The sequence below is a fragment of the Microtus pennsylvanicus genome, chromosome 8 (assembly GCF_037038515.1).
Source record: "Microtus pennsylvanicus isolate mMicPen1 chromosome 8, mMicPen1.hap1, whole genome shotgun sequence".
NCBI classification, from domain to species: Eukaryota; Metazoa; Chordata; class Mammalia; order Rodentia; family Cricetidae; genus Microtus; species Microtus pennsylvanicus.
The window spans coordinates 69076140-69103982 of record NC_134586.1 but is presented as its reverse complement, the minus strand read 5'-3'; the positions used below and the strand labels follow the sequence as shown (position 1 = coordinate 69103982).

At 37.6% G+C, this 27843-nt stretch overlaps 1 protein-coding gene across 4 annotated transcripts in view; it reads right to left on the bottom strand.

Moving 5' to 3' along the window:
• The window catches only part of Ctnna2 (catenin alpha 2), a 1099183-nt gene that overhangs the window by 67672 nt on the left and 1003668 nt on the right, over positions 1–27843 (bottom strand). For all 4 annotated transcript variants that reach the window (XM_075983800.1, XM_075983801.1, XM_075983798.1 and 1 more), the window contains one exon: positions 4809–4960. In XM_075983800.1, the coding sequence (XP_075839915.1) occupies positions 4809–4960 (152 nt within the window). The remainder of the gene's footprint in view (positions 1–4808; positions 4961–27843) is intronic.

The window sequence follows — 27843 nt, the reverse complement described above, 5'->3', positions numbered from 1 at the left end:
CTCACGCGGATCTGAGATATATCATGTCAAGTCCCTATCCAGAACCATGCAATGGCTCTCATCTCATCTTGACCAACTACAGAATCATCCCTCTGCAGAAAGCAGGCTCTGTTTAGTTGCGTTCTCATTCTCAACTTCTCTCCATAAAACCTGTGCTCTCCTTGAGCTCTTTCTCCTTTACCCTGCCTCTGTTACTTCCATAGTACCATTAGTAACATAGTAATATTGGCATTGAATATATTTGTTTATTCCCTGTAAATGTAAGAAGAAAATTTTGTCTTTGTTTACCTATGTACTGGGGTAGATCTAACAGTACGGGATATCTCATCTCCCATTAAAAGGAGCATAAACATTACTACTCATTGATGGTGTTAGGGAAGCAACACTAGGATCTACCTAGGACAGTGATTAGGAGAAATAAAGACAAAACAAGATATATAAGTAGCTTTCTACCTTTCATTTGATTGTTAGGAGAAATATTTTGACTCTACTGAAATTTTAATATTGTTAACTTCTTTAGCAAATTCCACATAATTAACCAACTGGAAGAAACCTCAAATGAGCAGGATGGTACAAAGAAAATCTTGAATGGACTTGCCAAGTACTAGGTCTATGAAAGTCCTTGACTTTAGCTGTAATAATGTTTTCTTCATTTGCAGAGAAAATAATTAACTGATGACCACAAATTACAGTTAAACTACAAATTCTGTACTTCACTGCCTCATAGCATCCTCATGGTCTCAATGCTTTCATGGTATGTTTAGTCTGAACAACAATTAAATAAGAGAAAATCTCTAGCAGTCTTTATGATTAAGCCATTTACCCCAACTAACCCATCTGTGTGACCTAACTAACATTACAATACATATTTAAATATTAGGATTGATATGGATCACACTGATTCTGAAGATGGCATTTTATCATATGGATAACTACATACTTAGCTTCACTAATACACCACGGCATCAGCACACATGGGTCAACCTAATGGTTAAATTGTGAAGCACTCCAACTTCTCTTTCTTATATAAGCCAAACTTCCATATTACTTCCAAGAATTTTAAATATCTAACAATGCTCCAAAGCACTTTGATACATAACACAGGAGAGCTATAGTGAACTACAGATTTTTATCAAACCACTGTCCCAGGCCCTACTATTTCCTTGCTCTGCCTTTGAAATCCCCATACATAAATAATCAAAGAAAGAATGATAATTAAAAATATTTTGTGTAGAGATATTATAGAAGAAAACTACTCTTTTATCTAATGTAGCTGTCTCAAGACCAAGATACTACTTAACCATTATACTTAATTCCCAATAGTAAATTTTTACGCTTTTACTCATCTTAATTTCCAAGAGTAAAGAAAAGTATCTTTTTTTATTGGTTTTTATTGAGCTCTACATTTTTCTCTGCTCCCCTCCCTGCCTCTTCCCTCCCCTTCAAACCTCTCCTAAGGTCCCCATTCTCTCAATTTACTCAGGAAATCTCTTTCTCTACTACTCATGTATATTAGCAAATGAATTTTAAGTGTCTGCTTGATCCTCATTACCTGCAGATTCTGCATTTGTGAACCTATCTCTTCACCAAATCTTATTTGTAAAACTATCAACAAAGTCAGTAATCTGTGTTATTCCAAGACACTAAAGTGCGTATCTCCAGCTAAATTAAAATGTGACAGGGCTCTGTCTCGGTTTTGAACTCTCATACTTTGAACAATTTTCCTTTCCATGGTCTATTTAGTGCCACATTTTATGTGTTTTTGGCTAATGATTTCTCTGTTTAAAAAAAAGCAATCAAAAGCAGTGTTGAAAGCTTGTCAAACTTGGCAAAGGTAGTGATGAATTTAATATTCCTGAATCATGTAGTCTGAGAAAACACCCACATCAGATAAACTGTGTTCCAGTATGAGTCTGTGTTGGTGTCTATGAGTTTCAGTCTTAATAATATACGTTTAGCACTGTGTCTTTAGACAAACACATATATGGAAAGGGAGTACATATTGATCATTTAAAGAAAATAAGATCAGAGATTCACAAAAATATACCCCTAACCTTGTATGTCTCCCCAAAGCATTGGTTCAGTACTAATGAACTATTCAGAGAGAATGCTTAAACATACCTGCTGTGGATGAGGAGATCGATGTGCAGTGGTTACCCTGATTTGCGTATTTATTTTCCTAAGCCTTGTGAAGATAATGAGAAAATTTCTACATGTCTGCCCATCACAGAAGATAGATTTGGTTAAAAATTAAATGAAAACTTGGCTTATGAATTAAGGGGAAAGACCTGTTCCAGAACAGGTAAGTAGTCTTGGAAAGTGAGATTGGAACCCAGAGAACACAAACTTTGTCTACATCTGAAGGCTGTCTGGAGCTAGCCTTGAGCTCATAAACAAAAATATCACCATTAAATATGTATTGATTGTTGAGAGGCAAGCTAATGGAGAATTTGACTCATGGTCCTTTCTGCAGTTATCACTCCTTTAAATGACTTTAAAGAGATGTGTTTCTTTTGTGAAGTACAATCAGTAGTTTGGGAGGAGGTTACACAGTCATGTCAGATGTCAGGAATAGCACCAACCCCATCCTCGATCATTCTTTTCTAACCTGTACAATAGAATTTCCTAAGTAATATAGACTTAATAATTATACTAAAATGAAATCTTGACATTTATTAAATACAAAGAAAATAATTTGTGTACTGACTGGATAAAGTCTTTAAAAATAACAATTTATATCCACTGTATATAGTCTCTTTTCCTAAATTTTAAGCAATTTTTTTCAAAATGTTGAGATGGGAGAAATGACACTTCTTGTGATGACGATATAGCATTTTATCTAAAACTGGATTTTTTATGGCTTGTGAGTGAAAAAAATGAATGATGGCTATAAACCCCCTCAGCCTTTCAGATAAATGGTTGTCACAAAAATGTGAAGGCTAACAAAGCAGAAAAACTGGCAAAAGAAGGAATGTGCCTTGAGGATTATAGTAGGCTTTATTGCAGAACACTTGGCAAACATAACTCTCACGGTCTGTTACCTTATTTCACAAGTTAGCAAAGAATGGGAACATGTCTTTAAAAACGCACTATCCTTTCCCTCCCTACTCTAATTCTCTTATCGTGTTTTTCTCCATCACCTTTCAGTCTTCTGAGTTTGGGCACAGATACTCTCACCATCTCTTTCTCCCTCCCTCTCTTACTCCCTTCCTTTGTCTGTCTTTGTCTCTTTCAGTGTATGTCAAACAAGAGAATCCAATGAAGGCAGGAAAAAACAGCCATGTTTTCCAAAAATTTATAGCCTAAAAAAAAGTAATAGTTATAAAAGGAAATATGGTTAGCCAAGTCTTGAAAGATGGTCAAAATGTCATAGTTATAGAATGGGTAAATTAAATGCATGAGAAATTCAAGTCCCCTAAGCCCAAACTTGAACTCTATGTATTTAAGTATAATTAATATGACCTGATGAAATTTTATTGAATGTTATAGTCTTTTAAAGTTGATTTCATCAGTCAGCTCCAGAAACAGCTCTGGAGTGTGTGATTAAGGAGTCTGGCTAATTCAGCCACTAGCTCTGTAAAGCTATGACGTGCTTTAAACCAGCCTGGTGCAGCATGCTGAAACAGTAATATCAGGGATACATCTTGTAAGGAAAATGTTATAATTAATTTCATTTACCGCTTCTAAAATAAATGAAAATTGGTGTTTTTATTTATGAGTATAGACATGTGCCTGTTCAACTGCATGTACCATTTGTGTATACTGCCTTAAGAGGGAATCTCGTCATGTGAAACCGGAATTATCAGGCATTTGTGACCTATCCATTAGAGGTGCTGAGAAATGAACTCATATCCTCTATGAGCACACTAAGTACTCTGATCTACAAAGGCTACTGTCCAGGACCTCATCTTCTGTGTTTTACTCTTTAGTATAGCTTTCAAATTTTAATAATAATGTAAAAAATTGGTTCTCATGATTATATTGGTCAGTATGCCCTTGGGAAAGTATTGCAGAAGCTCATCTCTCAAAATGTTATTGATACATACTTCTTCTAAATTATCCTTCTATGTTTATTGTTTATTTGAAGGAAAGAAAAGCTCCATTACTAATGACATTACTTGAACAATATATTTTATTAAGGGGTTGGTAAGTTTAGAAGTCACAAACTAACATAAAACTTATAGCAGCTAAATTATATGGAGTAAGGTAGGGGTCTTAGAGATAGATTACCTCATATTTTGGGTGGATAGAACAAGTTACATATGATACAACATAGGTCTTAACTCTAATGTGTACCTTCTAGGTTTGCTGTATGGTTTATTACTTAGACAATAATGGTAAAAACTCATACATGCTTGACATAAAAACATGGGGAAAGAAAACTAATGAGGTAGGTGATGGGAGGAGCTTTCATACAAGACTATCCTGTTTTATGCATAATAAACTCTAATTTTGTTGCTTCTATATTCACAGTACTAAGGTAAAAATACTTCACTCCTTAACAAGTCATGACTCTCGAGTGATCCAGGTGTGAAGATAGTGTCTGCAAGAGGCACAAGTGGAAAGTAGCAGGGATTCTACCTAATTATATGAAACTTATAGAAAAAAATGCATGCCAGACGGAACTAGAATATATCAGAACATTCAGTACTGAACTGGGCTTGTTGGGACACACTCATCCATTTATATGCAAAAAGCCCACATGATAAGAGTATGCTAGAAATCAAACATTTTTGCAGATTACAATGAATAATTAAAAACAAGGAAGACATCTAATTTCCTGGGGGTTCTCTAAAAGCTTCACATACCCTGATCATCAGCACAGCCTTTCTGATGTCCCGAACACCATCGTACACCAGGCGTGAGGCATCAATAAACTCGTTCTCCTCGAATGGTTGAGGGACGTTGGCACTAAGGGCTTCGATGGCAACCTCAACTTGTTCAGCAAAGCGTGGCATCACTGGATGAACAAAAGAAATGACAGCAAATGAGAAAACTTTTATCTTACTGTCCATCATGCCAGTCCCTGGACAAAGTTAATTGTAGGCCTTTTGGGCCAGTTTTGAAAAGGTCTGATTTAGTTATCCTGTGTCACTTACCTTAATAAAAGAAAGAAAACTATTACTTCTTACAAGGTGATGGTTTGGAAAAAAAAGAAAAAGAAAAAGAAACTTATGACAGCCATCCATGCAAGATAGTACAAGATAGGAGATGCATTTAAATTTCACATTGATGGTAACCTGAGTTGAGTTTCAATTTTGTTAGTTCCCACTTGTGAAAATTTGCCCAAATTATCTTAATATTTTGAAGCCTTCTTTTTGTCCATATAATAGTTGGATTCAGTATTATAATTCACACAAAACTATCACTCTTAAACTGCCCTTAGAAAACATCAACAAACATCTAATTAATACCAGAAGTTATAAACAGAAACTGTATAGCAGACATTTGGATGGAAATACAAGAATTAAGAAATGGATGTAGAAGGAGGAATGTTATAGAAGGACCATTTAAGTGAACAAAGGAAAATGGGATTAACTCAGCAGAAAGATCTGTAAGTAGAAAAGAAGATCAATAGGTTACCTATTTTTATCAATATCACCCTGGTATGAGAAAAGATGAATGTTTAAGTTCCTTAAAAGCTGATGCCTTTTCTCATGAGAACAAATTTGCGCGCGCGCCCGCGCGCGCGCACACACACACACACACACACCAGCAGAAAGTAAGTTCACTAGACTGTCTGGAATATTTCTACAGATTCTGGAAAAGAAAATGGTGCTAATTTTTTGACTCTTGAAAATCATAATTTTCTAAGCTGTTATCTCATAGCAACCCACTCCTGTGGCAGATGGGAGCCAAAAGCACAACTCACTTTATTTACAGGGACAATAAAACAGAAACATAATTTATCTGCATCCATTTCGAGTTTTCATGCCTTGTTCATCTTTATTCCCATTTTAAACCTCTTGAATATTGTGACATTCATATTAATCCCTGGTATGGGAAATTCTGCTCATTTACTCTTTAGGGTCAGACTACCCTGAACTACATAATTCCTAGAAACATTCACTTGTACTAGAAAACAGTCAAATGCTTTTGGGGGAAGGAACATAGAGGTCGAGGGAGGCATAAGCATTCTTGCAACAATAACTATGAAAACCAAGGTTTGAACTGGGCAATTTTCCTTTCCCATGTGAATAATGAGGATTACTTCCCCATATCACGTGAACTTTCCATATCACCATTGAGCTGCAACTGCGTGGAAAGAATTCTGGGGTCATTTAGTTGTTTTGCCATGACTGAATTGAATCTGAAGTGATTAGCATTCTAATTACACACATTTGGTCAATAAAAATGCATATATGTATCAGAACATCATACCATGCCCCATAAAAATGTGTAACTATCCCATGTCAACTCAACATAAAATTCTAAAAACTTCTATTTTGAAATCCCATAAAAGAAACATGGTTTCTTTCAGTTATCCCTCTGTGTTGAGAATGAACTTTTTTATGGGAGTGAAAAATGAAGATCACTGAAATTGACCTCTTTGAGTATGAGAATATTTTGTATGAATTTGACATTTAGAAATGAGTGTTTTACTTAAATAAAATCATAACTATTTTTCTTTGGCAGAAAGTTCTGAGTTATACTAATTCCGCTTTATTTGATATTTAAATTGGCATTTTTGTGGCTCTAGATGACTTTACAGATTTATATGCAGCTGTCAGTAGTACTTAGATATATAAAATTTCTCTCATTTTCAGGATAGTAAGATTGCTTAGTGGGAAAAGGCACCTCCTGACAGGCTTGGCGAGCCTTGAGTTTAATTCCCAGTACCTACATGGGAGAAGGAAACAAGTTACTCTTGCAAGCTAGCCTATAACTTCCACGCAAATGTTGCAGCATATGCATGTACAGACATACACACGATAAATAATATGTAATTTTAAAAGTTCATTGCTCTTTCATATATCTTATATAAAGAATCAGAGCTGTTACATGTAAGTAAAAACATTCTACAAATTGACATAAAACTGATCAGCAAATTCACAGAACATAATTCCATATTACTGATAAATACACACTCACATGTTTGAAATCGTTAACTTAAAATAGCAATAAGAATTGACAAGGAATTTGAAGAATGATCATTCTGTGAAAATGTGGCCAGGGAAAACACATCTACTGTAGTTGTGACTGAAAATAACAATGCATCTTCTTGGCCACCACTACGATGCAATATGGTAAATGACTCTTCACTTCCAAGTGAAGAGCTAGGGCATAGAAAAATATCAGCTTCTATAGAGATGATGACTAGGCAAGCTGATCAGTCTTCACCTTGGAGTCATAAGCAATCTCTTTGGATCTCTATGTGACTATCTTTCTAGGCCAAGAGTTGAGAAGAAGAACTTATACAATAACTGAAAATGAAAAGAATTGTTTTCACAGGCTCTTTTTTAATAGGCCATGCCTCAGACTTATTCTGATATACACAACCAGACTTATTCTGATGTGAAGAAGAACAACTGTGAGGTGCTTGCTCTAGGTCCATGGGTACTCGATCTGTGTGGCATAAACAGACCCAGACGTGCAAACTAAGAGACAACTGATGCATTAAAGTCCTGAAGTTAAAGCTTGTGTGGGCAACGCAAACTGAAACAAGATAATCACTTGTGAGATAATAGAAACATGCACATAAGAGTAGAGCACATTATTTAAGCATGCATGTATTTCTGTGTGTTATACACACTCTGAAAGACTATATTCTGTCTTAAATACAGTGTTTCCCTTAAAGGGGGAGGAGATTGTATCTGATATGGTATATTAATCTTTGCTCTTGAATTTTTGGATCTTTTTATATTTCAAATATTTTTAAAGGAGTTAAAAGTTAACTGTGATTGGTAGGCATAATAAAAATTGTTTAAAAAATAAAAAATATATAAAAACTAAAAGAGTTATTCTAGAAGTCATATACTTCTTTGTAGAATAAGGTTCTGAAAAAAAGTAGAATTCTATTTTATGAACCGCAGCACAATGTAAAGTAGTCTGATCAATTGCATTAAAGTAGGAAGTCACTGAGAAATTGTGAATAAACCATCGTGTAGCTTTCTATGTTAAATATTGGCTAGATGATTAAGTTAGGTAGTGCCTACCACTTAGACCCCAACCTACGTGAATACATTGTTATCTTCACAAATATTTTTTCTAAATCTTTTTTTTCTAAATCTTATAGTAGCAGGAAAACATGTGCCCTTTTGGTTTGTGCAAAGTTATCCTTAAGAAATAATGTAAGCAAGAAAATGAAGTCATGGCAAGACTTCAGATCCAAGGAAGACAGAGAAAAAGATAATGTGAAAGAGCTATGTTGTAAAAATTATTTCTTTTGTATTTTGAGATTTTATCATTTCTCATTACCCTTTCCTGACTTCAAACCCTTCCCATGCCTGCTCTCTTACAAATTTAGGGCCTCTTTTTTCATTTTTCATTAATTGCTATGCACACACACACACACACACACACACACACACACCTATTCCTAAATACATAAGTGAAACCATAAAACATCAAAGTTTATATTCATAAAGTCTCACTAAACTTGTAAGGAGGCTCATGATACCTAAACTTTGACTGAGCAGAACAATAAACACATGAAAGTGCACAGGGGAAAAAATTTCAAATCTTCAACCCTACACAAAGAACTATAGGCAACTCAGAAATGTTGAGAGTGGGAGAGAAATAGTTTTCCCCAGGGAAGAGCTCCTGAACTGGTCATATGAGGTAGCCTTATAAAGGCACTATGTTAAAAGAGGGACACTCCTTAGAAAGCTGTTTGACTTGTACCAGCATGGAATAAGAAATCCCTCTGTGAGACCTTGCAGGTAGATCCCTGGAGTGAATGACCATGTTGCTGGTCATGGTATCATCAGAGAAGGCAGAAATAGGTGCTTTTGAGAAAATCAGTTTACCAAGATGCAAATGGTTAGGGAGAGAGCAATAACTGCTTCCTTTGTGCTCCAGTTCTAAGTTTATCTCCCAGGCCAGGCCACATGCTATGTATTTCCCAACACAGCTCAGCTCTTTCCACTGCTACTCCCTCCTGGTTTGTCTCTCTCTTGCTTTACATATAGTTCTAAATCAGGAAAGCAAAGGTTTAATGAAACAAGACTGTTTTAGGAGGCCACTTGTTTGTTCCCAGCTGCTCAGCCCTGAAATAACCACAAAGAAACTGTATTAATTAAGTCACTTCTTGACCAATAGCTTAAGCATATTTCTGGCTAACTCTTACATCTTAAACTAGCCCATCTCCATTAATCTGTGTATCATCACGAGGCTATGGCTTACTTGGTAAAGTTCCAGCATCTGTCTCTGGCAGGGCTATGTGGTTTCTCCCTGACTCTGCCCTCTTTCTCCCAGCATTTAGTTTAGCATCCTTCCCCCCACTCCCACCCCCATACTTGCCTAGCTCTGTTCCTCCCTGCTCTGCCATAGGCTCAAAGCAATTTCTTTATTAATCAATAGTATTCACAGCATACAGAGGAAAATCCCACATCACCTCCCCTTTTCTGTTTAAATAAAAAGGAAGGTTTTAATTTTAACATAGTGAAATTATATATAACAAAACAGTTATACCACAAGACCCATGATGGTTGGACCTGAGGTTCTCAGTTTCACTATGAATTCTTCCAACATCCTGATAATGTCTAAAAGATGTCCTTTCCTCAGAATATTGAGATAGGAAAAAAATCAGATACAGGCCTCACGCCTTCCTAATTAGGACAAGGCTTAACACTGCCTTTGTGATTCTCACTTCATATATCAACAGAGTTGCTGATGTAGGTTTATATAATTAGAAGCTTTTTTCTTTCTGAATTGCACCCAAAATATAGGTGTTTTTGAACCACTTTGCAATTATTTAGCAGCATGCTGAACTGTTCTTAATAGCTTATACCCTAAAAGGGTGATCAAAGTCAGAAGCGAACTTACATTGTAACTATACTTTTGCATGCAAGTGGCATACTGGGCTGCAAAACGATGACCTTCTAAGAGGAATGAAATTGAAGTTAATATTGCATATAAAAATCAAGGTCATACTATTCGAGTGCCGATTGAGATCTAAACCGTGGGTGAGGATTTGGAAATGAATTTCCCCAAGAGGTTCCAGAGGTGAAGATTCAGAACACAGGGTGATTCCGTTTACAGGAAAGGCAAGCTGTGTTACAGTGCAAATGAGACTGCTGATAGCCATGAGGGAAAAGAACAAGGTTAACTGGATGCTAGGGAGAAAGAAGCACAGCCAGATGGCCCAGTGTTTCTGAGGAAGTAAGCAAATCTATGCTCCAGCCTTAGAGTTTCTGGTGATCCCCAATAATCCTAATGTAGCTAAGCATCTGATGTCTGAATACTATTGACTTCCTTTTCTGGTTTAGTCACATGGCCTAGCCCTACACAAATTCAAATGTTGTAATTCAACTGAGTTATGTCTGTTGCCAAATAGGACATGGTGACGGGGGTTGGGGGAGTCATGCTGATGATCTGGGCATGAGAAGTTATTCTCTCAAATGGAAAGACATACTCTTCCTTCTCCATGGTTAGGTGAATGCCTCCTCAACTTTCCATCTCCAGTTGGTACACTGAAAAGAGATTGGTCCCTAGTGTTTCTATATGTCCATTAGTTTGCCTGAATCCTCCCCACATTCATTTTCATCTTAAGCTCTGTTATACTTTTGAATACTGGAGAACCTACTCAATCAGGAACAAAGGAAAGAGAACCATAAGCAAAGGGCAGAGGAAATAATTCATTTGTCCTTGAGTATCTCCAAGACAAAACAGGGAGTCTTACGTTTCCCATTCATTTGTGGTGCTATTATGCTGTATTGATTCAGAATCTCATCAAAGATTTTCAGGGCCATTAGACAATTTAGAAGTGGTTGCCCTGGTTGGGTGTGAGACCCTTTCAGAAAGCTGAGCTTATAGTCCTTTTATAATTAAGCTTCCTTGAGAGAAGGTTCATCAATGACAAGGAAAAACAATCCCAATTCTGCCTTTGATTAATTCAGTAAGGCCAAACAGGCAAATCTCTTTACAGAAGTATCATCTATGATGGTGGTGGTGTCAGGCCACACACTGAGAGTGTGTTAATTAGCCAAATTTTAGTATAAAATATAGAGAAAGTGGACAAAAACACTCTAGAGAAACATCCAGGTTGCTAAATGTTAATGTGAAGCCTAGGAAATAACAACATTTGCATGAACCTAGAAAACAATGGATCAGAACCAGGATGTAATTGTGGTTCTTACAACTGCTTAATATAATATAATCCCTAAAAACAGACACTAACCATCTTCATAGTTGGAAAAAGCTAACACATTAGGCATTACTAGAGTAAAAGAGATTGCAAAGAATTAATCTGAAGAGACTCCTTGGAGCCATTGAGTGTTCCTTCCAACATAGAACTGATAGCATGCATAGAGATAAAGTATCCATTCTCCAAAAGAGTTTCTATTAGATATTGTCAAGGGAAAATTCAATTATCCATAATTATATACTAGGAGAGCTAAAAACATTAGATGTGTAACTTTGCCTGAAGGAAAGTGTGACTGGCTTTCCCAGAATTTATCTTTGAAGGTTCTGCATATCTGTGAAGCATGTGGTAAGGAGATGATTTGAATCGGAAGTTCAGAATGATCACCTGTGCAGAAGTATGAACCCAAACCAAAGCTGTGGCCTGTCAATAAATATCCTCAGCTCTAGCCAAAAGTAATCAAAGATGCATGCAAGCTGGTTACCCCCTGTAAAAATCTTCACAACCCTTTATCACTAGAGGGATTTCAATGGAAGCTTCAACCTCAGCCTACAAAGATATTTTAAAAATTATGAGTTTAGGATTCTTTTAGGAATATTGTCACTGGAGTTCCACCTATCACTGATTACAATCAGCCAAAATGACTATAAGCCTTCTTTGTGAATACTGTTTCATTTCTACAAGTACTTATTGATCCATGAGCTCCACTGAGTATAGATGCAGTTTCCCTGTAATGGTAGATGGACTCTTGGAGTGCCAAAATGCTTCAAAATCTAAGTTCTTCCAGGTTTTACACCTTTGACTACTAGGTGTGATTTTGCACACTCTAATCAGTTATGCCTTTATGATGGTCAGCTATGTAGACTCTCCTATGATTCAGTATAGCATTGATCTCTACACCAAATGTAACTGATTTTTTTCCTAACATAATATTCAGGTTTTTTATCCCTTTGACATATACATTATGACTTTTTCATTGCATGAAAGTTTTTTTCTGCAGTCTGCCTGTCTTTTTCTACTGAAGACCACATTCACAATCACCTTAAGTCAATTTTAGCCTTTCCTTACTTTACTATATAGCTTTGCTAATTTTTCATTCCCTTCTGACCACAAACCACCTGGCTCTGTTCTGAGTTCATGTATCTTTTTCCTTCTGGAAACAATTACACAAATAGGGCCCTTGTGCCTGAAACTAAATATGGTGCTATATAATCCATGTTATTGAATTTTTCCATACATCCTATCATATCTCAATCATGCTACCTATCAATGTGTCCCCCACACAAATGACTTTACCAATATGTATATGTGGTGAAGCAGGAATTAAGATGGCCTGGTTCCCAACATCCCCTCTCAATATTAATGTTTCTGTGTCTCAAATTGGGAATATGGGCTAGAGCTACTAACACCACTGTAACCAGCAAAATACAACAAAGGAGCTCAGACAGAACTTCTGAAACAAAGGTAAATAAAGAAATGAATTTCTGCCTTATTCTCTTTTCTTACTCATTAGTGTTGTTACTCTAAATAAAGGCAGTTGTTTGGTGAGCTGTCCTGCCTCTGTTGATTTTTGTCAACTGATACAAGATAGAGTTATCTGGAAGAGGAACCTCAATTGAGAAAATGTCCTCATCAGATTGTCTAAAAGCAAGTCTGTAGGGCATTTTCTTGATTGTTAATTTTAGATGAGGGCCAAACCCATTCAGAATAGAGTTATCTTGGGCAGGAAGTCCTTGGTAGTATAAGAAAGCAGACTGTGCAAGCCAATAGGAGCAAGTGAGTAAGTATTGTTTTCCCATAGCTTCTGCTTCAGTTTCTCACTCCATATTCCTGCCCAGGCTTCCTTCTATGATATACTGTGATGTGGAAGTGTAAGATAAAGTAAATCCTTTACTCCCCAAATTGCTTTTGATCATGATGATTTATCACGAAAGAAACCCTAAGACATGAGCCAATAAGGATGAGTCTACAATGGCAAAGTACTCAGAGAAGTCAGTGGTTAACAGGTGCAAAGTGACACAAGGGAAACAAATTAGGGTCTTGCCACGCCATATGCATGTATCTTGTAGTTGCCAGTTCATAAACTGACACAGTAATGGCGGCACTTTGACTTTAGGCTCGGGAGAGATTCTGGAAGGCTGTCCCCAAACAAAGCTACTGCAAATCCCAAATTTCAAGATACGATGATAACCTCATTAGAGCACAAATTTGATAACTTTGGGGTGATATATTTCACATAAATAGCAACTCAGTATTATATGCTTTGCCCAAAGGAAAACTATTAGTAAATAGCAGTCAACAGGACACGCCACAACTTCAGTTAATTGTGGCTACACTTAATCTAAATTCGGGAATATATTTATCTATTCAAGGCAGTTTTTCCTAATTAAAATGAATATTTGATTCTGACAAACCTGGATTCCCATTGATGCTGGAATAATAGATAGTGCTCAGCAGTTGAGAACTTTCTATTTCCAGCACCCATGTCAGATAGCTCACAATCACCTGTAACTGATGCCCTCTTCTTGCCTTTGTGGATATACGCATACATGTGGAATACACACACACACACACACACACACACACACACACACACACACACACATGCACACATGTGCACACACACAAAGACCACATATAAAAATAAAATAAATTTTTTTAACAACTGGGATAGTGATAGCTATCTTTCTGAGTTTGTGTCAAGTTTAAAAATACGTTCAACGGAAGACAGGAACATGGTGGGGACACACCTACAGTCTAAGCTATTTGGGAGAATGAAGCAGAAGGACCAGTTGATCCTAGGAGTTTAAGACCAGCTTGGAAAATAATGTCAAAACTAATGGGTATAGATCAGCCATTGAGACACTTGTCAAAACTAAGATGTATGTGAGGTGGTTTCCATGAACTTGGCACAGAAAAGATTCATAGTGAATAGTTCTCAAAATTGTCTTTCCACTATAATCCTACATCTGTCTACTCAACCACATGCCTTTTGATTTTGCTGAATGAAGGTTTATACACTACACACCTACTGCGTAGGACTTAAGGGTCAATCTGCAAGGATTTCCCACCAAAAAAGCTGCCTTGGTGAATGATAATGACATGAACTGTAAAGAGCATACCAGTGAATGAAGAATTTGAAACCTGGGATCTCACATAATTTATCTTGCCAAGTAAGCCGCCTCACTTATGCTCCTTTCTCTTCTCTCAGGCAGTGTCACCCTGTGGATACCCCCTTTTAATAAGGAATTTCCTATAAGTCTACCTCCAACTTTACACGACCTTTCCCTCTTAGCTATCCTTCTTATCTTGATTGCCAAGGACCATACAAAATGCTAAGTTTGGTCCTAGACTTATTAGAGCCATGAGAGAAAGAATGTTTCAGTATTTACTTTTGAAAAACCATGATGGCTTACAAAACACCAAAAGGGGATTCAGTTTCGTCTAATCAAATGAAATAATGTTTCTAAGAAAACCTCCTGAGACTATGATAAAGCTATTTCCCTCCTATCTCCTATTTATAGTGTTTCAAATACATACTATGTTGTAACTGCTGGAATTTAAATTTTGACTATTTTTAAAAATTTTTAATGTGGTAGAGGCAATGTAGAAATACAACTGAAGTGCTTTGCCTAAACTGGGTACTTTCCTGCTAGGTATGGCGCACACCTTTAATCCTAGCCCTCTAGAGGAAGAGGTAGCTGAATCTCTGAGTTCAAAGCCAGCCTTGTCTGAATAGGAGAGTTTTAGGCAAGCCAAGGCTACACAGTGAGAACTTTCTCAAAATGAAAAATAAATAAATACTTAAATTCATAAATAAAAAATAACAGAATTCCTCTGTCAACACCAATGGCGCTCTTGGCGTGACTATGGAACTATGGAATGCTCTCTCTCTCTCTCTCTCTCTCTCTCTCTCTCTCTCTCTCTCTCTCTCTCTCTCTGTATCTGTCAGTATCACTTTCTCTGTGTCTCTCCGGAAGACTCCTAATATCAGATTTCAGGAACATGGTCAAAGTGACTTAGTTGAGTTTATTCCTTATTCCTTCATGAACGCTCATCAACTATCTCTACCTCTCCAGATAACTGCAATCACCAGTCAAGCCAGTCTAACTTCTGTCCAGTCCTCCTTGGGCTTTCTTTCATCAGTGTCTGTCATCTGCTCTCTCAGTGGGAGTTCCTAAAGGCTGCCATTTTCATACATTCATGTTTAGAAAATTATAATGTACATTTCAAACATCAAAACTAAATCCGAGTTCCAGAAGGCCATACATAACCCATGAGCTGGATTGTTTGATAAAAGATGAAAAAGGACTGCCTAGAAGAAGGAAACCACACACAAAAAATGTAATTCTAAATTCCATTCACGATGACTACCCTGAGAGAATCGGGGCGCATCCATCTGCTCTTGTCTAGACACAAATTCCTTTCCCCAAGGAAAGAAACTGCTTGCTTGGAAGGTTTTCGTATAGTTTAAAATAAGCATTTCAAAAATAATCACAAATGGTTTATAACTCCAGGAGGAAGGATGGCACATTTAATTCTGAACCTTGAGGAAGGAATAAAGAGTTGAATGTGAAGCCTTATTTAGCTTACAGTGTTTGTCAAAGCCTAGCTTGATAAACACAGTTTAATTTGGCATCTGTGAGGTTTAAATACTTAGATTGCATTAAGATGCAGCGAAACTCTTGCTGAGAATTTCTTACACATGATTTTAAAGATTCTGATTTTGATCATTAAATACACATTTTAAAAGAAAAGATAAAAATTTCTCATAGGAAGTATCACATTACTATGGTTTTCATTTATATCAATAAACAATTTTGAAATTCAGCTCCCATCAAGCCTACAGGAAATGAACAGATGGATTTAAATCTCAAGGGGTTAAAATTGATTAAAATCAATACATGTACACAGGTAGAAAGATGTGCAGAAGACAGAGAGAAAACGGGAAAAAAACAAGTATATACTTTATGATAGAGATAAACAAGTGGGTACATGGAGCTGCCAGGCATTATAAAGGAGCCAAATAAATGACTGATGCTAGTTATCAATATAGGGACAAGCAGAGGTAGAATCGGATGATGTGGTTAGTGGAACATAAAAAAGTAAGTGAAACAGAAAGGGAAACCAGACAGGCATGTTATTTGAGCATAACAAATAGCATTTCCCTGGCTCCTCTGCACATGAACTATCTCAGGTCCTGCAGGTACATTTACAGCTTTCCAGCTTTCCTAATCAAAACTATTTTGCAAGGTCTCTAGCAACACAGTGACTCCCAATGAGTAGCTTGCGACATGATTTCCTTTCTCTCTCTTCCAAATACCTGTTACTGTCATAGTGACTTCCCTCTTAAGGGAGTGTGGGTGCTGTGAAATACCACTGTCTCAGTTTATGAATAAATACATCCTGGCTACCAAATCCTATGTTTGACAACATTCTCGGGCCCCTCTCCTACTCCATGGCCACCACTAACGACCGTGGTCATGGGTCCCTTTGAAGTGGTGGAAACAGCATGTCCTGCATCTCCAGAGCTCTGAGTCTACACTGTGGTTCATACAGATCTAGAGATTAACACCTTGCCTTTTGGTGTTTAAGTTCCTAAGGACCAGTAAAGTGCTCACAGTCAGCTCTGAATGAATAGCACAAGAATGTACAACTGTGTGTGCCTTCCTGGTCCACATCAACCTATCTCCATGCCCATGTCCAGGACCTTGTTATGGGGTATATTTGTGTATTGTATTGTACTTTTCCTTCTTAAGTTATATTTTCTTGGGTAGCTCTTCTACCTCTGTGCTGGTTGTTTATGAATCATAACAGAACTTAGAGTTAATGACCAAACCAGTATAGAGAGAAATGTTTGCATGTTTTGGCAGTTAGGTATTTCTAGGCAAAAATTATCTGTAACCTGGCTCAAAGAATAACTTGATAGCATTCTCCCCAGATACCTCTATAACCTGGACAGAGGTGTAGGACTCTATTTTTCCAAGAGATACACATTTAAAAATACTACAAAGGGGAAGCTGAATGCTAAGCTAGAGAATTCTACCAGGAAGAGTCTTAATAATCTTCTTACCTGGAGGAAATTTGTTGAACTGAAGGTCAAAGATTTTACCCCTTCCTAAGGAGAGAAGGGGGCTTCTGTAAACAGACCATTATGAAAGCTCTTGGCTTCACAGTTACAGAGTTTCTCACCTACGGTATAAATTTTCTTTCTAAAGAGAGAAGTCACTTATTTCAGCCTTCTGTCCTGAGAGGGAGAATGGAATGCTGGGAGCCAGTGGTACCATAAATAAGTTTGCTCTCTGCATTAGAGATCCCACATTCTAAGACTAGAGAGGTGGCAAAATAGTTAAAAAGCATTTATTATTCTTGCAGGGGATCCAGAATCAGTTTACTGCACCCACAAGATGGCTCATAACCATCTGTAACTCTCATTCCAGGGAATCTGATACTTTTGGCTTTTGAAAGTTTCCACATGCACACAGCTCATATACATACACTCAAACAAATACGCATACATATAAAATTATTCAGTATGTATACAAAATGAATCCAATATTTATCTTTAAGATAATGTAATAAATATAAATTTTTCAGATTAAAAAACAACAGACCAGTGAGATGGCTTAGCAAGTCATTGCCACCAAGCCGGACAACTCAATCCTGTACTCTAGTCTAATTTTCTCTTACAATGATAAACACTATGACCAAAAGCAATGTAAGGACAAAGGAATTTTTTTTACCTTCCATTTTATAGTTCATCATCGAGGTAATCCAAGGCAACAGCTCAAGTTGAAACCATGGAAGAATATCTCCTACTGACTTGCATCTCCTATCTTGCTCAGCTAGCTTTTTTATATATCCCTTGCTCTCTCACCTGCCCAAGAATAGTATCATGAACCCTTTAACATCAATCAACTATTAAGAAAATACCCTCACAATTATGCCCACAGGCCAAAGTGATGGAAGCAATTCCTCAATTAACATTACATCTTCCCAGGCATGTCTGGGTTTGTGTCAGGCTGACAGAAACTGTTATACCCCAGGAGGCACATGGTGGAAAGAAAGAATCAACTCCTGCAAGTAGACCTCTGACCTACATCAATGTGCTGTAATGTATGCATTCTTATGTACATATGTTCACAAATATCCTTTTAAATGCCAAAAAACACCCATAAATCTGCAGTATGTACAACTTGAGAGTATCTGTTATAAGGAAATGGAACCAACACAAACCACACTATGCCCCCTTAAGGATTATCAAGTGATTGAACTTTCTTTTCACTTCCGTATTTCTGACTTCTCACCATCACAAATACTAAAGCTACCTTCACGTAACACATTTACTTCACATCACCAGCGTTTTGACCTTTCAGGTGGGAATAAAATGCTTTACACCAATAGTAAGGGTTACGTTAAAATTCATTTAAAATGTATTAGGATGTCTAGGCTGAGCAATCTCAGTCATAAAAGCTTCTGTTGAGATCCATTACTTTCATAACCTAATTTCAAGGTCACCTATGGAGAATTGACTTATACTTTAATGGTCTTCCCTAGCATTTCTGCCTTTTCTATAAGCTACTCCTGCCAACTTATTCTGAAATTGACTTGTTTTTGTACTTTCTCCTGCTGAAAATCCAGCTATAGGGATAAGACAAGTCACCCAATACAGTACAATCATAAAACATAATCCCACTAAACATGTCTTAAAAGCCAATAAGATTACTTTCCATTGCTATATAGAAAGTGAAAGGAAGCAAAATCTACATCTGGAAATTTGGAGCTCTGAGTCTAGAGGTTCTGGTAGATTATATTCTCTTCCACACAAAAGAAATTCAACATCCTAATAATATACATGCGTGTACACACAGAATGCATTTGTGTGCATACTTACATTCATATATATTTACATTTCTACATTGTGTAGAACTATAGATACAGATATATACCAATAGTTATGTGATAAGCCCATCACAAGCAGTAGGTGCACATGGAAGGACCTGCTCCTTAGAACTGAATGTGGTCTAAGTGTGCCCTGTACCCTGAGCACATACTTAATATGAGGGCATGCACTGATGAGGTTCTTTGTTATATCCAGCTGAGACTAGAGTTAGATATTAAAGGATATGTTCAATAAGCAGATGTTGATGAGGAGGAGGAAACACAGAACATTGCAGGGACAATAGTGGGAGATGTGTGGATATGTTTCGCTATGAAAATGATGAAACTCCCATCCAGAAGGGACAGAAGGTTTAAACGGAAGATGATGTAGCAAGGATTGTTCAGGGGGACTGCACTCAGAAGGCACGAACAACACTGAATTTACAACAAGCTAAGCAAAATTGACCACACCAAATTTATGAAAGAGGAAACACACACACAAAAAAAAAATCTCAGTACTGGGGGCATTAACAAATTTGTTTACAGTTGAAGTTAGTAGGCAACAGCCAGATGCTTGAGTTTTTATGAGCCCCACCCTAAATATATTCTACTAAATTAGTTGCTCCAAATGAATAGATCCTTCAATGTTATCACTAGTTTGGGTATTATTTGCTGGTCTTTTTTACATTTCCTGTGCAAAGCATACAGGATTGTGCTAAAAATCTTAACAATTGTGTAGGTTTAAACACGTATTAATAATACATAATATTGGGTAGCATAGCATTTTCATACATTCCCATAATATATTTTGATCATATTTACCCCCATTACCTTCTCTTGCCCCCTTCTCCTCAAGCCCTTTCTTGTTGTATTTCTTCCTTCTACTATTTAACTTTAGATTATAAGAAATGGAATTTTATTCTGTTATCATTCTAATCCATATATTCTCAAAAATAATAGAATTTTAATTCTTCATACAATATGATTAATAAGATAGAATGATAATTTACTGTCTGTGGGTATTAGAGAAACAAAAATAGATCAGTTATACAGGATTTGCCATTGTGCACATGGCCCTGGGATGGATACCTAAAATTAAAAAAAATAAACATTGTCTCAATCAATCAATCTTTCCTCTGTCCCTATTTGTCTCTGTTTCTGTCAGTGTGTCTTTTGGTATCTCTGTCTTTTTGTGTCTCTGTCTCTCTGTGCCTCTGTGTCTCTGCGTCTCCATCTCTGTTTCTGTTTCTCTCTGTCTGTCTGTCTCTCATACCCCATCTGAACAAGAAACATCTCTCAGACTGCCAAACCTATCTCAACCCTATCACATACATGTTCCCTACACATTCTCATAAGCTTGCACCAGCTATCAATTTCACAAAAGTAACATTTTAATATAATCTGATCAGAGTGGAAGGAGTTGCTTTGCTTATAGCTAAATCTGCTATTTTGGGGGGCACTTCTGGCCTCGGCAACTCCTTCAGCAACCTGCCTCTGGAAATGAGAACCCAAGAGATGAGTGTGGCCAAGCATGTACTCGCTACCAAGCTGTTGACAATTTGTTATAATTCAGGTTTTATTGAACGGCCCAGGAAATAGGCCATGTAAGTATTTAATGGGCCTGCTGCCGATCTATTTTATTGTGTTTTCATCAACCTAGATTAGTTTTATCAGAAACAGGTGAATTTCAATGTAATGAAGCCCTACAATTTTATCATACTAGTAATCCACAAAATTATTTTCTTAAATTTAACTCAGCGTTCATAACAACACAGAAATTACCCTTAAGCCAAAGCACTGGCAATGCTGAGGAAGGGAAATAATTCATGGAAAATCAACTTCAGATGGTTCTGCCACTTGCAGGGAACCTCCCAGTTTCCTAGGCACTTAGAGAAAGCAGTCAGGCAGCACAGTGGGAGTTTCCTACACCCTAGTGGCCTTGCATTCATTCACACATGTATATGAAATCATCCACACTTGTGAACAGTTCATCTATCTGTATCTGTTTTTGTCAAGATCGGAAAACTTCGTCCATTAATACAACCTCTCTCACATACCCCAAGTCTCATCATGGCCCATACCCTGTGTCTGCAGTGAGAGATTTCATTTTACCCCACTCATACCTGTCCCTGGTTAGGAATACTTCTCTACCTTGGGGTAGCGGCTCATAATTAGTACTGTTTTGCCTAACCTTGCCCCACCCCAGGATACCTGGCCATGTCTACAGGCATTTTTTGCTATCAGAATTTGGGATTGTAAGGGGATGAGATGCTCCAAGCATCTAGAGGGTGACTGCTAGGGTTTCTGTTGACCATCCTATGATGCACAGAGGATTCTGCCACCAATCCCAAAGAGAAATTTCTTTGTTCAGACCAAAAGAGTATCTGCTGCAAGTGGCCTTCCTAGCCAGAACAGGCAGATATGTCAAGACAACGAAGTATAAAACTGCACCTGACAACTTGGTATCTGTGTGTGTGTGTGTGTGTGTGTGTGTGTGTGTGTGTGAGAGAGAGAGAGAGAGAGAGAGAGAGAGAGACAGAGAGACAGAGACAGAGAGACAGAGAGACAGAGAGACAGAGAGACAGAGAGAGAGCTCATATGTGTGTATGTATATTCTTGTGCAGTGTGTGTGGAAGCCAGAAATTGATAACAGGTGTCTTCCTCAATCACTATACATTTTGGTTTTGTGAAATAGTGCCTCTAACTGAACTTGAATCTTACCAGTTAGGCTATATTAGCTGGCTAGTAAGTCTCACGGTCACCAGTTACACTAGGCTGGCTGGGCACAAAGCCACAATAATCCACTTATCTCTACTACCTTTGGGCTAGATGTGCACTACTGTACCCAATTTTTTATTGATTTTTATTGAGCTCTACAATCCTTCACCCTCCCACAAGGTCTCCATGCTCCCAATTTACTCAGGAGATCTTGTATTCTTCTACTTCCCATGTCCTCATTGTTGTCTAAGTTCTTTGGGATTGTGGTTTGTAGGCTGGTTTTCTTTGATTTATTTTTAAAAACTACTTATGAGTGAGTACATGTGATAATTACCTTTCTGGGTCTGGTTTACCTCACTCAAAATGATATTTTCTAGCTCCATCCATTTGACTGCAAAATTTAAGATGTCATTATTTTTCTCCGCTGTGTAGCACTCCATTGTGTAAATGTACCACATTTTCCTTATCCATTCTTCAGTTGAGGATCATTTAGGTTGTTTCCAGGTTCTGCCTATGGCAAACAATGCTGCTATGAACATAACTGAGCACATGTCCTTGTGGCACAATTGAGCATCCTTTGGACACATACTCAAAAGTGGTATTATTGAGTATCCAAATTTTTAACACGAGTGCCCAGGATGGAAGTTCAGTTCTTAATTCTTAAGTGGCACTGTCTTCATAGTCACCTCCCCAATTTAGAAACTCTTCCTGCTTTCACCTGTCAATATCACCTTTCTCCCCACTATTGGCCTTACTTCTTCTCCTTATCACTGTACTTCCCCTCAATGTCACTTACTGCCCTTCTATGTTTCCCACAAAATAAAATGTGCCTTCAGGACATTATCTAATGAGTTCATAATGAAAAGTGGCTAAATCTAAACAAAACATCCACCAAAAGGTAAAGGGACAGAAAGAGTGTGTAAGGACAAGAAGAAGTGGAAACTTTAAGGAACATTATTTTCTGAACACAGCAGAACAGATGTATACATGAGTTCACAGCAGTTATGGCAATTTGTACAAATCCAAGCCAAACCAAATCTTAACACAAACGGGAGGTGGACACAAAGTCCCAACCCTAGTCGCGAAGTTATTAGTAAGTGTTAGCTGCTGAAAGAGGGAGAGATGGTTTTCTCTAAGAGTGTAGCCACTGGTAAGTATTTCATGTTCCATTGGAAGACCACATATCTAATAATATTTGGGCAGCATAAATTTATGGGTTTCTCTTTTCATTTACTTGTTTTTTGGACACAAAGTTGGGTAGATAAGTGGAGGCAAATCTGGGAAGATTTGGGTAGTATATATTATCAAAATACAACATATGTAACTCTCATGGAACTTTAAAAAAAAGTCTGACTGCCACCATCTACATACTCATTATGTGTAGTATTCAATGTGCTCACCCAGCCAGATCTCTGACACCCTTCTCCAGGGTCTAGCTTAGACCATCTCCTTGACCCTTTCCATTCACACCTTCTTCCCAGCCCAACAGATCTATTCTTGGCCCCACGTCTAGTGTTTTAACATGGTCTGTCTCGACTGTCTGGCTGCACTATAAACTACCTTCAGACTTCTGCCAGGATTATCTCTATCTATCCCTCAATTCATAAGTTCCCTTCCATACCACAACCAACCTTCCCAATCAGCTATATCTATGCCCACTCTCCAGGCTTGGATCAGGAGGCACAACCTGCACACCAGCTGAGTCCCTTCTATCTACCTGACTTCATTACATCTAGGCCTTTTCATACCTCTGGACATAACCCACCCTCGTATTCTTTCTTCAGTCCCAATGTGCTCTCTTTATATTGAACTTATAACTTCCAAAAAATTCTGTATCTCACCTCAAGAATACCAACGATATGAATGATCAAGTCAATATCGTCTCGATAAATCTTACCTGTCCTGTAGAAATACTTGCCAGTGAGAAGTACATAGAAGAATCCCCAAACACTGATTTAAGAGAATAGTCATAAACTTCATCCAAGTATTTCAAGTTCAAAAACTACACAACTAAATGGCTCAATGAGATTAAAGAAAAGAAGCTTAAGGAGAATAAATACTTGAGTGATAGCCAAGAGAACACAAGTATTCGGCTAGGGAAACAATGAAGATAATCTAGAACTGGGGAATGAAATTCAATAAGGAGAAGGAAGCATGGAAGAAGACATAAGCTGAAGTGAAGATGAAATATGAGAACCTATTTACTCACCTAGAAAACTCAAAGGAAAACCTTAGAAGTAGAATGAATCAAGCAGAAGGCACACTATCAGGGCACAAACATGAAGTAGAGGATCGACACTAAATAAGCAAAGTACAATGAAAGTTTTTAAAAACAGAAAATAAACATACAGGAAATGTGCAAAACCAGGAAAAACAAAGCTCCAAATTATAGCCAAAGAAGAGGGAGAATTATCCCATGTCACTGGCAGAGATCAACTCTTCAGCAACACCATAGAAGAAAACTTTTCTAAACTAGAAAAAGACATACCTACCCATATAATTAGAAACACACAGAACATCAAATAGACAAGACCAAAAAAGAAAATCCCTGAGGCATACCATTGCTAAAACTTTACATATACATAAGAAAGAAAGTATATCAAAAGTTTCAAGAGACAAAATACAAGACGCACATAAAGAAAACCCACCAGAATAACAGATGTTTTCTCAGTTGGAACACTGAAAATCAGAAATGCCTGGAGCAATGCATTCTAAGTCCTAAAAGGCTGTGAAGGTCAGCCTAGACTAGCATACCTTGCAAAACTGTCTGCCATAAGTGAAGGAGAACAAAACACTTTCTACAATATAAACGACCTAAAAGATTGTATCTGACAAACAAAACCCAAAGAAAAAGAAACAAACAATATTTTGGGCTAAAGAGAAATATAAACATAGCAGAATGACTGTTTAAATAAATAGAAAGCCTTAATTATTAAAACACAAAGTGCTACCTTTGGTGACAACACCAAATATAAACAATATAATGTCTGTAATTAAAACACACATTCCAATAAAGACTTAAGTATCAATGAGCTCAATTCTCTAATCAAAAGACATGGACTGACTGAATGGATTATGGTGGTTTCTCAAAAAATTGGAAATCAACCTCCCTCAGGACCGACCCAGCAATACCACTCTTGGGAATATACCAAAGGATGTTCAACCATACTACAAGGACATTTTCTCAACTATGTTCATAGCAGCATTATTTGTAATAGCCAGAATCTGGAAACAACCTAGATGCCCCTCAACTAAAGAATGGATAAAGAAAATGTGTACATTTACACAATAAAGTAATACTCAGCAGTATAAAAACAATGACATTTTGAAATGTACATGCAAATGGAACTAGAAAAAAATACATCCTAAGTGAAGTAACCCAGACCCAGACAGTCAAACATAGTATGAACTCACTCATAAATGGATATTAGATCTAAAGCAAAGGATAAGCAGCCTATAGTCCATGTTCCCAGAAAAGCTAGGTAACAAGGAGAACTCTAAGAGAAACATACATGGATGCCCTGGAAGAGGAATAGACAAGATCTCCTGAGAAAATTGGGACTGTGGGAGTGGGAAAGAAGGGAGGGTCAAAGGGTAGGAGGAGTGGAGAAGGGTTGGGGGAGGAGAACATGAGGGAATGGGATGGTCAAAATGAGGGAGAGATAAAGAGGGAGAGCAAAGAAAGATATTTTGATTAAGGGAGAAATTATGGGGCTAACAAAAATCCTGGAGCTAGGGAAATTCTCAGAAATTCACAAGGACCACCCCACCTAACCCTAAACAATAGTGGAGAGGGTGCCTGACCTAGCTTTGCCCTGTAGTCAGATTGATTATAACCTTGTCATCATAGAAGCTTCATCCAGTAAATGATAGAAGAAGATGCAGAAATCCAAAGCTAAGCATTGAGCTGAGCTCCCAAAATCCAGCTGAAGACAGGGAGGAACAATAATATGAGCAAAGGGTTGACCATGATGGGGATCTGAAACACTTTACCTGAGCTAATTGGAACAAACAGATGCCAGACTGACAGTGACGGAACCAGCATAGGACCAAACTAGGCCTTCTAAATGTGGGTGACAAGTTGTATGGATGGAGCAGTGTGTGGGGCCCCTGGCAGTGGGACCAGGATTTATCATTTATCATTACTGCTTGAACTGGCTTCTTGGAACCCATTCTCTTTGGAGGGATACCTTGCTTTCCTGGTGCATAAAGTCTCAGGTAATTTGACAACAAGTCCCATATTTTTCATTTGACACACTGTTTTCACTGTCATGAGCAGGAGATACTCTATGAAGAATCAGCATCAAAAGAGTTCTGGTATTGTGTGAGATATCTCAAAAAAAAAAATCCTTCATTCTTAAATGATGACCAAACTGAGATGTCAGCAGAGAAGATCCACACCAAAGTGGGACAGTTTCTTTGTAACAGGTTGGAAAACTCTGTAAGTTATGGAGTAAAATGTCTGATTCTAATGTCTTGTAGTGTGTGTGTGTGTGTGTGTGTGTGTGTGTGTGTGTGTGTGTGTGCGCGCGCGCGCATGCTTGTGGAGATCAGAAGAGAATGTCAGAACATTTAGACCTGGAGTTGCTGTGATGCACACAACACGAATGTGGGTGCTGATAACTACAATGGGGTCTTGGTTTTTACTGCTCTATTGCATGCAAGAGACAAATCTTTTTGAAGTAAAGATATGACAACTGGAAGCAGTTAAAGTCTAGATATATCTGACAATGATCTTTATTTATTTTTTAAGTTGTTAAGTTCACAAGAGCAATCTTTAGATGTACACCTCATAATATGATATTATAGTCTTCCATTTTCCCTAATGTTTCAGAGAAAATGACCAAGATTTCTATATGAGTTGTTTAGGGTTTTTTGTTTGTTTGTTCTTTCTTGATGCTTCCAGGCTAACAAAGTTTTTAAAAATAATCTTTTCTATCTAAAAGAAAAGAGATTTCTACTGATATCATTCACCAATTTTGAACAAAGGACTGTGTCACCCTTCAGAAATACATATATTTTAATGGCCCACTTATATCCATATTTGTTATGCAATCCCCCTGGTAGGACTCTCTTTGGAGAAAGTTATTGTGTGGATACATATAACTCAATTCAGTACTCATTCTCAGCACGATACAAAAAGATTTCTCTCTTTCCCTCCTCCCGTATTCTCTCATTTCTTGGATATCCCAACATCTCAACACACAAACAAAGACACAAGGGATGAGATAGTTAAGAGTCTGGTATTAAATAATAACAAATATCATTATACACAAAAATACTAGTCGTTAATATATTCTTCAAAGTTACAGAATGTTTTGCTAACTCAGTGGTAGAATGTCATTTCCCATCTCAGTGTGCCAGAGAGCTATAAGACCCTAGAAGTTAACTGTTCCTTCCTGTGGAGAGTGGATGAAGTACAGAGTGAATGTGGATTACTGACACCAGCATGACCAGGCCACCATTGGGAATAGTGAGACCTTCTAAAGTTAAGCTCAGGGTAAAGGCAAGACCTTTCCCTTTTCTGAGCGTGGATGTAGATAAATGGTTGACCTTTAGACAGAAAGAGCACATTTGAAAAATACCAACTGCAACTTCAATCAGGGATGATTACATGATCATGACCCCCTACAGAGACACTTCAACAACAGAGACTAACATGCCTCCTCATTCATGCTGTATATAATATCTTAATTCCTGCCACTCCCCACCAGGTTTCTTGGACTGAGTTGCACATGCCACATTACGCAAGCAGCAAGACCCCAGTGGATAGAACATGACCTGAGTGAGAACATTCAAACCTGGGTAGACATGCCAAGTCTAACCCTCTCAGCAGTATTGTCAGGTCTCTCTGAGGGTGTCACATCCAGTTTCCCAGAGCAGTGGTCCTCAGCTTGTGGTCACGACCCTTTAAGGGTCACATACCAGCTATCCTGGGT